At 51.3% G+C, this 15,825-nt stretch overlaps 1 protein-coding gene across 1 annotated transcript in view; it reads left to right on the forward strand.

Moving 5' to 3' along the window:
* The window catches only part of ACAN (aggrecan), a 72,515-nt gene extending 59,149 nt beyond the window's left edge, over nt 1-13,366 (forward strand). Inside the window, exons 15-19 of the mRNA XM_008070609.2 lie at nt 8,381-8,539; nt 9,186-9,268; nt 10,265-10,409; nt 11,779-11,961; nt 12,422-13,366. Of these exons, the coding sequence (XP_008068800.1) occupies nt 8,381-8,539; nt 9,186-9,268; nt 10,265-10,409; nt 11,779-11,961; nt 12,422-12,498 (647 nt within the window). The 3' untranslated portion in view covers nt 12,499-13,366. The remainder of the gene's footprint in view (nt 1-8,380; nt 8,540-9,185; nt 9,269-10,264; nt 10,410-11,778; nt 11,962-12,421) is intronic.
* The last annotated feature ends 2,459 nt before the right edge of the window (nt 13,367-15,825 follow it).

Below are 15,825 nucleotides of genomic sequence, written 5' to 3' on the forward strand. Positions count from 1 at the left end.
CCAGCGGGTCGAGGCTGCGGTGGCCGGGAGCGGCCACTGCACTCCAGTCTGGGCGACAGAGTGAGACTCTAACTCAAAAAAAAAAAAAAATCATTAATTTGGGGTCTCCACCTCCTGGGCTCAGGCAATCCTTCTACCTCAGCTTCCTGAGTAGCTGGGCACCATACTGACTAAATATTATTTTTTATAACGACGAGGTCTCACTATGTTGCCTAGGCTGGTCTTGAACTCCTTAGCTCAAGCAATTCTCCTGCCTCAGCCTCCCAATGTGCTGGGATTACAGGCATGAGCCACTGCACCTACTTAGTCTTTAGCAGTTGCAGGACTGTTCTACTCTGACTCACTTAAAAGGCAGCAGCATCTTCCCCACTTCTGTTGCTGATAGCATCTGGAGGGATTAGGCTCGAATCTGAACTTGTCATCCTGGCTGCAGTTTAGAATCACCTGGGGTGCATTTATGAAGCATCTTGCCTGGTCCACACCCTGAAATATTCTGATTCAATTGGTGTGGAGAGAGACTCCGGTGCTGGTCCTTTTTTTTTTTTTTTTTTTTTTTTTTTTTTGCAAATCTTTAAATTAAAAAAAATTTAACTACCCTAGTGATTCTAATGTGCAGCCAAGGCTGAAAAATATTGCTCTAACCAGATCTCACGTCCGGTTTTCAGTCATCACTGGTTCTGTGTGGCCACTTAACTCCTCAACTGGAAGAGTATGGACTTCATCAGCTTCCTTCTGTTTTACTGCCATTTTTCACTTTCTAAATTTAGAGCGCTGATCTGTGATCTGATGCTGTGCCTCTCTCTAGGGAAGGTGTTTAAATCTCAGTGACGCTTTCATCCCTGGGAAATAAATTTTTTCAAAGCAGGTGAAAATACAGGGTTACAAGTGAAAATACAAAAATACATGTTATACCTACTTGATTTCACTTATCCGAAAAGCTCATGGGTAGATTTTACAGGCGACTAATTGAATTCAATAAGCAGAATATTAAAGTTATATTCACGATCAACTTTTGAAAGATAAAAGATGTAGGGCATGGTGGCTCATGCCTGTAATCTCAGCACTTTGGGAGGCCAAGGCGGGAGGATTGCCTGAAGCCAGGAGTTCGAGGCCATCCTGGGTAACATGGCAAGACTTCATTTCTACAATAAGTTAAAAAGTTAGCCAGGAGTGGTAGCGTGCACCTGTAGTTCCAGCTACTCGGGAGGCTGAGGTGGAAGGATCACCTGAGTCCAGAAGGTCAAGACTGCAGTAGCCGTGTGCCACTGCACTCCAGCCTGTGTGACAGAGTAAGAGCCTGACTCAAAATAAAATAAAATATAAAAGACTTAAAATAACAAATAATGATAGCATCCTTTGTAATTTAATTATGTTTAACTTAGAAGCAAATTAGGACTGGTAAATATGCTCTTATAAGCTTTCTCTTAATTGAGTTGCAGGCCCAACCAGAAGGTCTGGGTATCTGCTGAGGTCTGTGGATCCTATCTGATGGATCCATTGTTTTTGCAGAATGCAGAGCATCCATTGGGTTGAGAAATTGTCTCTCCATTTCTTTTTTTTTTTTTTTTTTTTGAGTTGGAGTCTCACTCAGTCGCCCAGACTGGAGTGCAGTGGCCGCTCCCGGCCACCGCAGCCTCGACCTGCTGGGCTCTGGCGATCCTTCCGCCTCAGCCTTCCGAGTAGCCGGAATTACAGGCATGCGCTACCACGCCCGGCTGAATTTTTGATTTATTGTAAAGATGAGGTCTCGCTGCCCAGGTGGGTCTTGAACCCGCGGGCTCAGGCAATCCACTCACCTCAGCCTCCCAAAGGCACGAGATTACAGGCTGAGCCACCGAGCCCAGCTTCTCTCCATTTCTTGAGGAAATTTTCCCTAATTCATGCCCAGGGAAGTTATGTCCAGACTCACCACATACAACTGCACAAGTTGTGCACTGAACAACTTGAGGAGTACCATTCGTATTGTTGCCTTTATGATTGGCAACTCCTTTCATTGAGAATCATTTGAGTGGTGTCTCTCTTCATTCAGCATTTTCTGTGAGCCAAATAAACTCTCTCATGTGGAGGTACTAGGCTCTGACCCAGGCAAAAGCGAGACAAGACCTATTCAGGGTGGAGGCCCAAGGTCTCCAATTCAGACACCAAAGTGATTATTTGCAAATATCTCTACTCCTCTCGCCTTTACTGGGGCTCTCAGTTATTTTCTCCCCTCAGTTGGAGGGCCTGGTTCAGGAACAAACCATCCCTCTTGGTTACAGTAGTGGGAAGAGGACCCTGAGAGTCCTGATGCCTCCCAAGGTGCCTGCTCAGTGATGGTAGGTGAGCACTTGGTGGTTTTAGCAGAAACGATAAGAAGATGCTGAGAGTCCAGGACCCCAGTGTCCCTCTCCCTTCACATGGGACAGAGGCCTCGCTTAGTTTCATTTCCTGACCCCTCCATCTCTTCCAATTTGTCTCCTCCACATACAGATTGGGAAGTCACTTCACTTGTTTTCTTACCTATAATTGGCAAAATATCTGTGCCACCAGACCGTTGGAAGGACAATATGTGTGTGAGTCGGCATTTGCTCAGAGAAGGCTCTTGATAGTTACGCTTGTCTCTCTTCCCTCTCTTCCATCATGAAGTCTGCCCATCACCCAAAGCCCTTTCCTCTTTCCCTGTTGGCACCTTGTCTGGAATCCCTCACTTTGTACTCACAGCAGGGCCCAGCCCAATTCCTCTATTGGTTCCAGAAGTCAAGAGACATCCCAGTTGCCCTTCACTGAAAGAGGTGGGCAATGCAAGGCCAGAATGGCTCTTCCAATCAGAGGAAGAGGAGATGAGGCACACAAACTGGAATGGCTAATTAAAAAGCCCCACCCAGGATATCCGCCCTCACCCCACTGCCGAAGTTGCTGACTCAGCCTCTCTAAACTGCCCAATGGCAACCACAAGCTCCCTGGTTTTCAGCTTTGTGGCCCTTCCTTCCCTCATCTGTGAATCCAGAGCCCTGCAAACAGATAGCTTGTGAGCCCAAGAATTGGTTCCTTCCTTCTCCGCAGGCTTCTTAGGTTTTATGCCCTGGCCAAATACGGAAAGAAAACAACATGGCTTTGGGAGCCTGGGCTGTCTAGGGGCAGGTGATGTGCAATCAGCCTCTCGGACAACTGAGATCCCCTGGCCTGACCTACAGCAGGCCACCTGCCTTTTCCATCCTTTCTCCCCTGGGTCAGCCAGAAGCCCCAGGGTTGAAGCCTGGCTCTTCTCCCCAGAGGCCACTCCTGTCCCCTGCTCTGTACAACTGCTTTAGTGCCTATATTTGCTTCCTTTCCTTGCCCAGTGCTTCCCATCTCTCATAATGATGCTAATGGACAAAAGAGGACAGTCGCTTTCCTGAGGCAGGACAGTCGGCCCCCAGCTTCTGCCCTGCAGACTGGCCTGACCTATTGCTGCTACTGCTGCTGCTGGGAATCCTAGGGGATGCTGGGAATCCAAGTGCATGCTGGGATTTCAGCCCATTCCTCCATGCATTTTGGTTTTGCTTGGAACAGTTCCAAACACGGAACTGTTGATTTCTAGTCCACGTGTGCACTCCCTGAGATGAAGTGAAGGACTTTGTGGAACATGAAACACATCATACACGGAGATTAGGAGCGTCCTGGGACGAGCAAAATGCTGAGAACTGGGAATTTTCAGGCCACCTGAGGCACAAACCCAGCTCTGGCTTAGGAGATGTCTACTGTGCACTAGCCTTAGGATCTGGAGGAAAATGCTTTTGCCTTCTTCCCAGAGGGCTGACTTTAAGGTCTGGTCTGCTCTTATAGGAAGCAAGAACTATATCCTGGCATGTATTTAGGACTCTGGGGACCTATTCCCAGCACAGGGCTTATCTTGTGCAGACCACCTGCAGACATGTCGTCGGATCCTGAAGGTTGTATGAACACAGCTGCACATACCAAGGCTTAGCATCTTCAAGTCACATGTCATGGAGCCCCATAGCCATGGAGCCTACTCAGCAAATAATTTTATTGATCTCTTGGCAAGAGGAGCTTCATTATACCTTTTGTCATGCTCCCAGGGGAGGAAAACCAGTGGGAAAAAAGATAGCAGGAGCCAATGAAGTATAAATACAAAGAGAGCAGAAGAGATCCCCCAAATGTTCTGATTTCTCAGAAAGGAAAGACCAAATGAGAAGATTCTGTTCTCACCTTGGCTAACTGATGAAAATTTGAGGCAAAGAACAATGACTTAATCATTCAAATACCACAAAGAAGTTTGATCAGAAAGAACATCTTGGGACCAAAAGAATAGAAGGAAAGAAGAGCCGGTACCTGAGAAGATGAAGCTGATGGGAATCTGCCTGTATCCCAGCTGGTGCTGGTGGGTGGCCACTCACCAAGCACCACCCTGGCTTCAAACACTTGTCTCCCACTGGCCAGGATGGAGTCCCTCTAGAAAGTGTGATTCACTGAAGATATCTGCCTTCTGAAGCCTTCAGCTAGAAAGACATAAGGGAAATATTGAGCAGGATTTCTGGCATCGGCCAGAAAGATGCTGGCTTATTTTTACAAGATATATTCCCAGGGAGGGATGTCACTGATGTCGCTCTGGGAGACTGAAAAAAAAGGTATTCTAGAATCTTATTTACTGAAGATAAAGAAGGTGTCTGCAACCCAAGAAGTCTATCGAATCTTGTACAGATATTCCATACTGCCATTTTCTTACAGAGCTACACTCTGAAGATAATTTCTAGACTGTTCATTCTAGCACTGCACAACCTTGCTCTCTTTCTCCTTCATAACTACAAAGGAAGCCAGGAAAAGAAAGAGCCCTATCCAAGCTTCAAGAACTTGACTTCCAGCATCCTTGCTTACTACCAAGTTCACAGCCAGTTCAGAGCCCATGGCTTCCTGAAATACTCACCAGAGGAGGCATCAACCCACTAGGAAACATGGCTCCATGCTCCAAGCTTGTCAGTCAAGAACCACACACATCCAAGAAAACCTTGTCTGGATCTTTGCTTCAGCACTCCAAGATGGCGGCAGCAGCAGCAGCAGCAACAGTTCTTAGGAAAACCAGCCAGTTCCCAGGGCTCTGGAGAACAGCAGGGCTGGCCACCCATAAGGATACCATGGTGCTTGTGAGGCTGGAGTTGGAGCAGGAGTCCTAATGGTGGCCCTTGGTTTCTTGCAGACATTGATGAGTGCCTCTCAAGCCCTTGTCTGAATGGAGCCACCTGCGTGGATGCCATCGACGCTTTCACATGCTTATGCCTTCCCAGCTACAGAGGGGACCTGTGTGAGATCGGTACGGCCGTCTCGGCTTCAGCTAATGTTACTAACTGCTGCACCCCCTCCTCCTCCCTTACCCTTCCCTTCTAACCACAGGCTCCAGGCCCTGGCTGGGACCCCCAAGATCCATCCAGACAGCCATTCCAGGGGCCACAACTGAAAAGCCTGTCCCACTGATTCCCACTCTTTCTCTTACTCTCCCCCTTGAAAACCCTCCTCTGGGGCACTAGCTGATCTGACCATAGGACAGATGTGCAGGTCGGGCCATCCTGCACTTTGAAAGGTAGGGCTCTGGGAACCTTTCAAACACTAACCTTCTCCAGGGCTTCCAGACCTGCTGATGCCACCACCGAAGTTGATGCATGTGTCAGACTAAGAGGACAGAGCTGATTTCATGCATTTGTCTTGAAAGAAGCTATGGGGTGAGAGTCATTGGCTCTCACTCTGGATGACAGTCACAGATCTTCTCAGTGTGGTTATGAGCATGTGTCTGCCTATGGGACCTTTGTTGCCCTTCATGGTCCTAGAAGCCACTGTGTCACACTGGCCATGCTGCCTTCCTCTTCTGGGGCGAGAGCTATGGTTGGTCTGCCTGAGACCCCTCATGTCACCAGCACACTCAAGTCATGCATGAACAGGGACTGCTGCATGTCACCTTCTCCTCGTCACCACCATGACAGCTGCTGTGTCAATGCCATGCTGGCCCATATTTCCTTTCTCCCTTCCTCGTGCAAGGCAAATGACTGGTCAGAGAGAACAGAATCTTGTTGTGAGGGGCAGGAGCTGACTTTCCTTTCTTGGGCCTCGCCAACACCTCTGCTTCTGCACCTGGGCAGGGACGCCAGCTCTGCCGAGAGGAGAGCTGTGGGCCAGGAGCTCTCCCAGGGCCATACTGAGCATCCAGCCCTCTCACCTGGGGTGTTCCCTAGTATCCCCCCAGCCTCCTGGATCTCGGGGGCTTCCAACTCAGAAAGGGGGAAATAGGACCTTCGGATGCTGGTAGCAATGGCCCATGCAGAATTGGAAGTGTGCAGGGGCTCAAAACCCTTTTCAATGAACTTTGAAGTTGGATGGCCAGAAACTTCCAGAAAGTAGCTGAAACTCCCAGGAAGTCTCCCTTTGGTCTTAAGCAGTGTAGAAAGGTAGTTTGGGATTGCATTCCTTGAAGGCACTGCCAAGCTTATAGATGTAAGGCTTCTGGAAGAAAGGCCTACACACCTCTTATCCTCGCAGCCTCCCACCCTCCATCCTCACCCTCAAGATCTCAAGAAATTGGTGCATGGGATCTTGGTTGGAGTGGAAGTGGAGATTACAGGGATTTTTCTCCCCAAGATGCCAAAACATTTGCCATAGAGGAGAAGGGTCTGAAACGTTCATGCAGACCACAGCTCTTGGGTTCCAGACTAAGAAAGGGGATTCTGCTGAAATGAAGGCAAGGTCCCCATTGGGCTCTGCACTTTGATGGAGCAGAGAGATGGAACCAGAGTCCCCCAGCTGAGGCCTAGGTGCCCAACTCAGCAGGGCTGCATCTCTTCTCCCATTTCATCCTAAATCCTCGCCACCCTATGGGCACCTCCTGCTTCAGCTTTGTCCCTGCCTCTCCCAGCCTTCCTGGAATTCTGTTTTCTGCTTCCTCAGAGCCTCCATCCTGCATGGCCCTGCCCACCCCCCTCCAGAGCAGCTGTACCTTCCGGCTCTGCCTGCCCAACTCAGCCCTCAGGCAGCCAGAGGGCTCAAAAACGGACCCCACAAGTTAGCCCTGGGATGATACCTCTGGCCCTCTGAGGCCTCTCTGCCTCTTTCCAACCTATATCTCACCACTTGGGAAGGCGTTGGTAGCAGAAGTACCAAAGGCCCCTCCACAGCCCCTCCTGCTGTTCTGTGTTTTCTCAGGCTGCTGGCCTTCCAACCTCCTCTCTCTCTCTACTGTCCCCAACTGTCCCTCCCCCACCTTGCCAAGCATTCACCCCTTCAGCCTAAGATGTATTTCCCGCAAGTACTGGTCCTTGCTTCCTGACACAGCCAGACTATTGCGGCACCCACCCAATCAGGGAGGCTGCCATACAGCCTGAAGGGTTCATAGCCCCCACTCAGCCCCAGGGTGCTACTCCTGGAGGTCCCAGGGAAAGAAGAAAGAGGGGGACCTTGGAATTCTCTGTCCAGTGCTGTACTGGCAGATATTTAACAACCAGCTCTCACAGAAGAGGGAGCCCTGATTGGTAGCATCTGCCAATTCCTGAGGTATAAATGCTCCCACCAGACCCACTTTAAAGCTACCAATGTGATGTCACTGGAGGCAGAGTTGGAAAGAGACACGATAGGCTCTCTCAAGCTTGAGTGACCGGCTCCAGCATGTCCCTGCCTCCATTCCCCTAGGCTGCTCCAAGTCCCTACTCCAGAACTGAGAACCCTTTACAAATTTAGACTTGTGAGGAGAGAAGCATCTACTCTCCTCCCATTTGCTACCAAAACAATACCCAGGGTCCCCAGGATCATGGACGCCCAGTTGGCTGTCTCACCCTCTAAAAGTAGGCACTCAGCTAGAATCAGCACTGATCAATGCCTTTAGAGGTCTGAGTTTTCTTTGGACTCAGTAAGGACTGACTTCTGATCCTCTGGCCCCACCCAAGGTTCTGTGGGAAGGAAGCTGCCAGGTCCACTCGGTGTCGCAGTGCTGCTGGCTTCCACTGCCTTCACTTACTTCCCACAGCTCCACCCCTCTCCCTGGAGCCGTGGAACCACGTTTTGCCTTAAATCTCAAAACCTCCCACCGCCCCACCTCTTTTTACCTGGCCTGCTGACCGCTGCCAGTCCTCCAGAGTCAGCCTCAACAGGAGGAACACTGGGGAGGGAGCCAGTCAGGGAAGGCGTGACATCAGGGAAAGAAAGGGTCCCTGGCCTTTCCCAGAGGGGGAGCATGCTCAGAGGCTCCTGGGCCAGAAAATCCTGGTTTCCACTAGAACCTCTCTCCAGCTGGGCCTCTCCCACCCCTGAGGGCACAGAGTCTAAGGCAGGGTGAGTGCAGGAACCTATGCCATTAGGCTGGCAGCATCATCAGTCCCCAGTCAGCCTCGGGCCCCGCCCTTCAAACCCCTGACCTGTGTTGCAGACCAGGAGGTATGCGAGGAGGGTTGGACCAAGTTCCAGGGCCATTGTTACCGCCACTTCCCTGACCGCGAGACCTGGGTGGATGCGGAGAGCCGGTGTCGGGAGCAGCAGTCACACCTGAGCAGCATCGTCACCCCTGAGGAGCAGGAATTTGTCAACAGTGAGTGTGGCAGGGCCTCTGGGGCCTGAGGGAAGAGTGGCCATGTGGGCAAAGGGCCTCGCCTTTCAGAAGTCAGCAGACTTGGGCCCAGTGAGGCTGTAGGAGTAGAGCTGGGAGAAAGACCGTTGTTCCTTCCCATAGTCTGAGTTCCCTGAGAGAAGAAGACAGAAGCTTTGGGGGCCAGCAGCTCTGGCTTCACCCCGAGGCAGCCCACTGCCAGTCAGAGCCAGCCCCAAGTAAACCTGTGGCTGTCATCTGCCTATGCCAGCTTGGAGAGCTGGTTCAAAGTGCACTCCAGACACACGTGTGTTGAGACCCTCGTGAGGACCTTAGAAGCAGATGACCTAGGCCAGGTGTAGTGGCTTATACCTGAAATCCCAGCACTTTGGGAGGCTTGAGCCCCAGAGTTCAAGCCCAACCTGAGCAATACAGTGAGACCTTGTCTCTACCAAAAAAAAATCAAAAAATTAGATTGAGTGAGAGTGAGACCCTGAATAAAAATTTTAAAAAGAAGAAAGAAAGAACAGGTGGTCTGCTCCTAGCAGCCCATCCACCTCTTCCCTACTCCATCCCCTCTTCCTCCATGAGCTCAAGTTTCTCAGACACTCTCAGGTGTCCAGGCCCAATATTCTCATCCTCTCTCCAGACAATGCTCAAGACTACCAGTGGATCGGCCTGAATGACAGGACCATCGAAGGGGACTTCCGCTGGTCAGATGGACACTCCTTGGTGAGTTCTGCTCTGGATACCAGGCACAGCTAGCAGCCCAGAGGAGAGGGGCTGGGATAAAGACCCCCAGAGAGAGACGCCCTCAGACCCCGTGCAGATACGCACTGAGTATCTTTATCTGAGCTCTTTCTGAGCTCCTGTGAAAAAAACAGAGGAAGGTTGTGTGACCAGTTCCCTGGGGGCCCCATGGGTTCTACTGTTGGACCAGGAGCCCTCGAAGACAGGAATTGTGTCCCCTTCGTCTCGGCCTCTGGAGACCAGCCCAAGATGGACTGGTTCAGTGAATGACAGCACGAGGCAAGGCAGGGAGCTGGGAAGGAAATGAAGGAATAGCAGCATACCACCATGAGGGATGTATGGAAGCTTAAGAGAGAGGTTTCTTGCCCATAAAAGACTCGAATCTACTTGAGGAGACAGAGAGAAAGCAACATAGATGTTAAATGTATGAGCAGTCAGGGTTGCAGGTCAGGGAAGGGCTGAGGACCCAGGAAAGGCTCCCTGGAAGAGCCAGATTTGAAGGGGTGGTGGTGGGAGAAAAACAGTTAAATTAGAGGAAACCCCAGAATGCTCTGTCCTGAAGCAAGGCTGGAGGGATAAGCTTGGGGATGGGGGGCTTCTTGGTGGGCAGAGATGGGACTTGAGAGACACATTTCTTCCATCTGGCCCTACCTAAGCAAAGTAGCCTGTGTGGTCAGCCCTTGGCACCCCTTGTGGAAAGGAGTAGAGTCAGCTCATGGACAGGAGCTGTGAGTCTTGGGGTTTCTGAGCTTCTGAGAAAAAAAGAGGGGCAGGCTGTGTGACCAGTTCCCTGGGGGATCCACAGTGCTTACAACCCTGGCAGGATTCCCTGCAGCCTTTGTACCGTTACCAGCTAAGCTGGAAGTTGGGCTAAAAGAGAGAGGAAGTGGGAAAGAGGCTCCACGGAAAGAAAGTGGGATCAGGCCAAGTCGTGCTATCCCTGCTCCCTCCTCACCCCCTCCCCATTCCTCCCCACAGCAATTTGAGAACTGGCGCCCCAATCAGCCCGACAACTTCTTTGCCACTGGAGAGGACTGCGTGGTGATGATCTGGCATGAGAAGGGCGAGTGGAATGATGTCCCCTGCAATTACCACCTGCCTTTCACGTGTAAAAAGGGTACTGGTAAGTGGGTCCCAAGAGGGGCCTGCAGCGGATAAGATCAAGACTTTCTGCTGTAGGTGAGGCTCTTACTGTGGGACCTGGAGAGAGTCCCTTGTCTCTCAGATGCTAACGTCTCCTCACCTGTTCAACAAGTCCACTGGCAATGACTGGGGGACCCCTTGCAACACCAAGGCCAGTGGCAAGGGCAGGCTTGTTCTCAGGGGCTGTTGCAGGGACAGTACATGCATGAAGGTCACAAGGCTAGAGAATGGTACCCTCCCACTCCACACTCCACAGAATCCCTTGGATAGCAGCAGAGGAAGGTGACCCACAAGGGCTGCTCAATTGGGAGCCTCAGCCGGGCTTGGTGGCTCAGCCTATAATCCCGTGCCTTTGGGAGGCTGAGGTGAGTGGATTGCCTGAGTCCGCAGGTTCGAGACCTGCCTGGGCAGGCAAGACCTCATCTCCACAATAAATCAAAAAATCAGCCGGGCATGGTAGCGCGCGCCTGTAGTTCCAGCTACTCGGAAGGCTGAGGCGGAAGGATCGCCGGAGCCCAGCAGGTCGAGGCTGCGGTGGCCGGGAGCGGCCACTGCACTCCAGTCTGGGCGACAGAGTGAGACTCCAACTCAAAAAAAAAAAAAAAAATTGGGAGCCTCCCCGTCTTAAGGGTGGCCAAGTCCATCAGTAATAGAGTCGCAGTTGTTAGGTCTTGCGCCTTCAGCTTTAAGTCTGTTGGGCATCAAGGTGATGGTAGGACACGTCCCACCCACTCTGCTTATGGCCCAGCACTTTAGGAGGCCAAAAGGGAGGATCATTTGAGACCAGGAGTTCAAGACCAATCTGGGTAATATAGGAAGACCCTATCTCTACAAAAATACACATACATACATACATACATACATACATACATACATACATACACACATACATACACAAACAAATAAATTAGCCAGGCATGGTGACACACACCTGTAGTCTCAGCTACCAGGAAGGCTAAGGTGGGAGGATCACCTGAGCCCAGGAGGTCGAGGGTGTGGCGAGCCATGATCACCTCACTGCACTCCAGCCTGGGCAACAGAGCAAGACACTGTCACAAAAGAAAAAAAAGAAGAAGACATGGAGTCTGCATAGCTGTCATCCTCCCTCTTGTCCTCTCTTCATCCCCTTAAGACTCCTCCCTCTGTATTGTCCTCCAGCTGCTCTAAGTCACTGAACCAGTGGTTAGAACCAATGGTTTCCAGATTCTTAGCACGACATGAAAATGCCCAGGGCTCATCACTGGGTGGCGGTGCTCAGGGCCCCTCCTGTGATGCCCTGGGTCGCAGCCAGTGTGGGGCATCACTAAAGTCCTTACGGGAGCTCCTTCTCACAAGTGTTTGTCCCTCAGTGGCCTGTGGGGACCCCCCCATGGTGGAGCATGCCAGGACCTTTGGGCAGAAGAAAGACCGGTACGAGATCAACTCCCTGGTGCGGTACCAGTGCACTGAGGGCTTTGTCCAGCGCCACGTGCCCACCATACGGTGCCAGCCCAACGGGCACTGGGAGGAGCCTCGGATCACCTGCACAGACCGTGAGCATCATCCCTCCTACCCATCACTGGGCATAGGGTTAGATTCTGCCAGCACAGCCTGGCTTCTCCCTGTCCGTGGAGCCCAGCAGTGCCTCACCCTCTCCCGGGCGTCCCGCACCCTCTGCAGAGCTGAGCAAGGGTGGTGAGGTCAGAGGGCTGCTCAGTCACAGATTGCTGTCTCCTGCCCCCAGGGAGGGCCCGGTGCCAGTCCCGGGAGAGGGTTCACTTTCACTGAGAGGATGAAGGAGAAACCGGTGGTTTCCTTTTCAACACCTACTGAATACTCTTAACCCAAGGAGATTCAAAGAAAAATCAGCACCAACCGGGGAAGTTGGTGGAGCCTTGGCTGCCTTAAGGAGTCCTGGTTTCCACAGGAGAGAGAGGGTAGGCTGGGGAGAGCCTAGGCTGAACGCTTTCTTTCCTGGGCCACCAATGTGTTTTCCTCTCCCTTTCACCCCAGCCGCCACCTACAAACGCAGACTACAGAAGCGGAGCTCACGGTCCTTGCGGAGGAGCCACCCCAGCAGGGCCCACTGAGAGGAGCTTCCAGGATGCACCTGGGATGCTGAGTCCAGGAGCCAGCCAGGCTGGTGGTGCATCCCACCCAGATGGTGTCTTCTTCTTGTTGCTTTTTGTCCTTTAAGGAATCCCATTAAAGAAGCAAAAAAATAAATCCCACATTGTGTATGCACCCACTCACCCCCCAAATCACCAAAAACACATCTAATTTGTCCCCCAAATGCCAAAGCAAAGCCAACTGATTGTAACCCATGGACTGAGTTTAGAGACATTTCTTCAATCTCCCGTCGTGCCTTTCCAGGGACCAGTGCAGGGACAGGGGAGAAGGGGAAGGGTTAAGTTAAATAAAGAAGATTATTTTTGTTTCCTGACTTTATCCAAGAGCAGTGCAATCGTTGGTTATTTCACCTCCAGGGAGAGCTAGGGAGGAGGGAGGAGGGCCAGAAGGAGCTGGAAGGGGCAGAGGCCCCAGGGCTTGGAGGGCTTGAAGAACTTGGACCTGACCTCAGCTGAATGTATTGGGCAAGAAGGAGCCAGGAGGGCTGTACCATCTGTGGGGGGAGAAGCCTTGGGGGAGAGGGGCAGGTTCCTGCCTCCCGCCGAGGGGGAGCGGGCAGAGGAGAGCCAGCAGAGGAACCTTCCGCTGCACAGGGTCCGGTTAGCTCCAAGGGTCCCTCTTCCAGTGTTCTCTCACCTGGGTCTGCCACCCTAACAGGTGTCACCTCGGCAGGGCTGGGTGGGGGCACTTCCCAGCAAGAGTGCCACCCAACCCTTCTCCCCCCCCCACCCCCGGGACCGTGCAGGCACCAGGGTTCCGTGCACCTATTTATATTTTTGAAAACTAAAGATGATGATATTATAATAATAATAAAGACATTGGAAGAGACCTATTTCTTTTCCCTTTTTTTTTCATTTAAGAAGGCAACCATGACTCAGGGTCTAAACTGAAGGGGCTCTTAGGAAGGGTGGCAGTGGGGACAGGTTTTGATCAAATGATCCCAAATTGGTGCAACCAGTGAGCCTGGACAGTCACATCTCTTGTGCTTTATTTTTCATTAGGATGCCAGTGTGTTTGATGGACTCTCTGAATGTGTGTGCATCTGTATATGAATATGGAGTGTGTGAGCATGTGACATGCCTATACGAGTGTATGCCTTATGCCTGGGTGTGCCTGTCACATATGCAATGGGTGTGGGTTTTTGAGTGAACACACTGCCAATGAACAACTCATGTAGATGTCTGGTCACCTACCACAGTCTAGTTCTTAGTGTTTGCTCATATGGGACAGTTCTTTGGTAAACAGAGTCCAAGAAGAACAGAGGCAAAAATCAGGATTTATAAGAAAGAAAAAGAAAAAAAAACAAGCTGAAGACAGTCTGGGAACAGTGAATCTTGTATGTACATTTTTGGAGTCAAATGGTTAGCCAGCCGCTAGCAGAAAGGCCTTCATTAGGCTGTAAGATATCATCAGAAACCACTTTAATTGCTTACAGATTCCCTAACAAACCTTGAGAGTTGAGCTGATACCTGCATGTTGGGCAGTGTCCTTCCACCAATGTCCCCTCCTCACCATCACAGTCGTTCTCATCACTGTCGCTTGACATGCCAGCAAGTCTTCGTGCATGTGTTCATGCATTGGTTGGCACATGCCAGTGTGAGAATGTGCATGCCGGTAGCTTTTGGGGTCTGGGTGTTTGTTAGTAAATATGTACCTATAACTCTGGGAAGAATGGCCCAAGGAGAGGATACAGCACTGGCCACATAGTAGGGGCTCAATCATTATTTGATTCACTTATTAATTAACTGATAAGTTCGTGGAGCAACTGTCCTTACTTTCAGACTTGAGTGTGCACCAGAATCAACTGGAGGGCTTGGTGATAACAGTTATCCAACACAGCAGGTCTGGGGTAGGGCCCAGGAATTTCTATTTCTGGCAAGTTCCTTGTGATACTGGTGCTGGGGACCACATGTGAGAAGCACTGAGCTAAGTGAAGAACTGATTGAATGACTGATTGGTGAGTGCCAGAGGCTTGCTTGTGCCTGGTTTCCTGAGGCAGGGTGGGGGTGGGGGGCAAAGGATGAGGCACAGAGAAGGGTGGTCCCTGAGATCTCTGGACTCCGAGATTCTCTGGAGGGCACATCCTCCTCCATCTTCCGAGAGGCACCTTCCATCCTTCCACTGGGACTCATACAGACACACTACCCAGGGTTGGGGACGCAAGGAGGGGTCCTCAGCCACTAGGCCAGCACTGAGGCAGGACGAGCCATGGGGCAGGCAAGGCCAGAGCCAAGTCAGCCTGAAGGGCCAACTCACAAGAGTTCCTTCCCCAACCCAGTGGGCTGACCCAGCTGACCTGTGACGCCTAGGATAGGTGCTAGGCAGGGGACTGGACCTGGGACTGAAGGAGAAAGAGACACAGAGGAGGGCTGGAGATGGAGGAAGGGTTCACAGCACCATTTATTGTTCAAAGTACCTGAGTGTCCCTCTCCAAATGAAAAAAATGAAAACAAAACACAGACTATCAAACCGAGTGAGGCGGGGGGATGGAGACGGAGATTTCTCTGTCCTCAGATTTACCCAGAGCATAGGGACTCACTTCCAGCCCCAGTCCCTCAGAAGACTGACTTGGGATGGCAACTTTGAGGAGAAGTAGGAGGGGACAGGGAAGGCCAAGCCCAGTTCCAGAGGCTTTGAGGCCCTCTTTCTCCCCAGGCTGAGGCCAAGGAGGACTGCAGCCACCATAACCCGACTCCCTTGGGCACCTTGGACAGGCCACTGACCACTCTGGGCACCATCCTCCTCCGGACAGGGAGATCGCCTGGACTCATTGTTGGGCCTCTAAAGCCCTCAAATATCCCAGAGGAGAGGGCAGGAGGATTCCTGGAGAAGGAGCCTTGGGGGTCCACCTGAGTAAAGGGAGGCATTAAATTCTGCTGAATTTACCAAAAATAGTAAAAAAAAATGTTTAAAGAGGCCAAGTACAAGTGGTCTACACCTATAATCCCAACACTTTCGGGAGACTGAGATGGATACATTGCTTGAGCCCAGGAGTCTAAGACCAGCCTGAACAACTTAGCGAGACCTCGTCTCCACAAAAAATGAGCCAAGCATGGTGGTGCATGCCTGTAGTCTCAACTACTTAGGTGGAAGGATTGCCTAAGCCCAAGAGGTCAAGGCTGCTGTGAGCCAAGACCATCATGATCATGCCACTGCACTCCAACCTGACTGACAGCGTGAGACTCTGACTCAAGATACAAATTTTTGGTAAAGAAAATGCAAGTTAGAGCCGGGCTCGGTGGCTCAGCCTGTAATCCCGCGCCTTTGGGAGGCTGAGGTGAGTGGAT

The sequence above is a fragment of the Carlito syrichta genome, unplaced genomic scaffold (assembly GCF_000164805.1).
Source record: "Carlito syrichta isolate Samal-C Ts95f unplaced genomic scaffold, Tarsius_syrichta-2.0.1 Scaffold313872, whole genome shotgun sequence".
Classification (NCBI taxonomy): domain Eukaryota; kingdom Metazoa; phylum Chordata; class Mammalia; order Primates; family Tarsiidae; genus Carlito; species Carlito syrichta.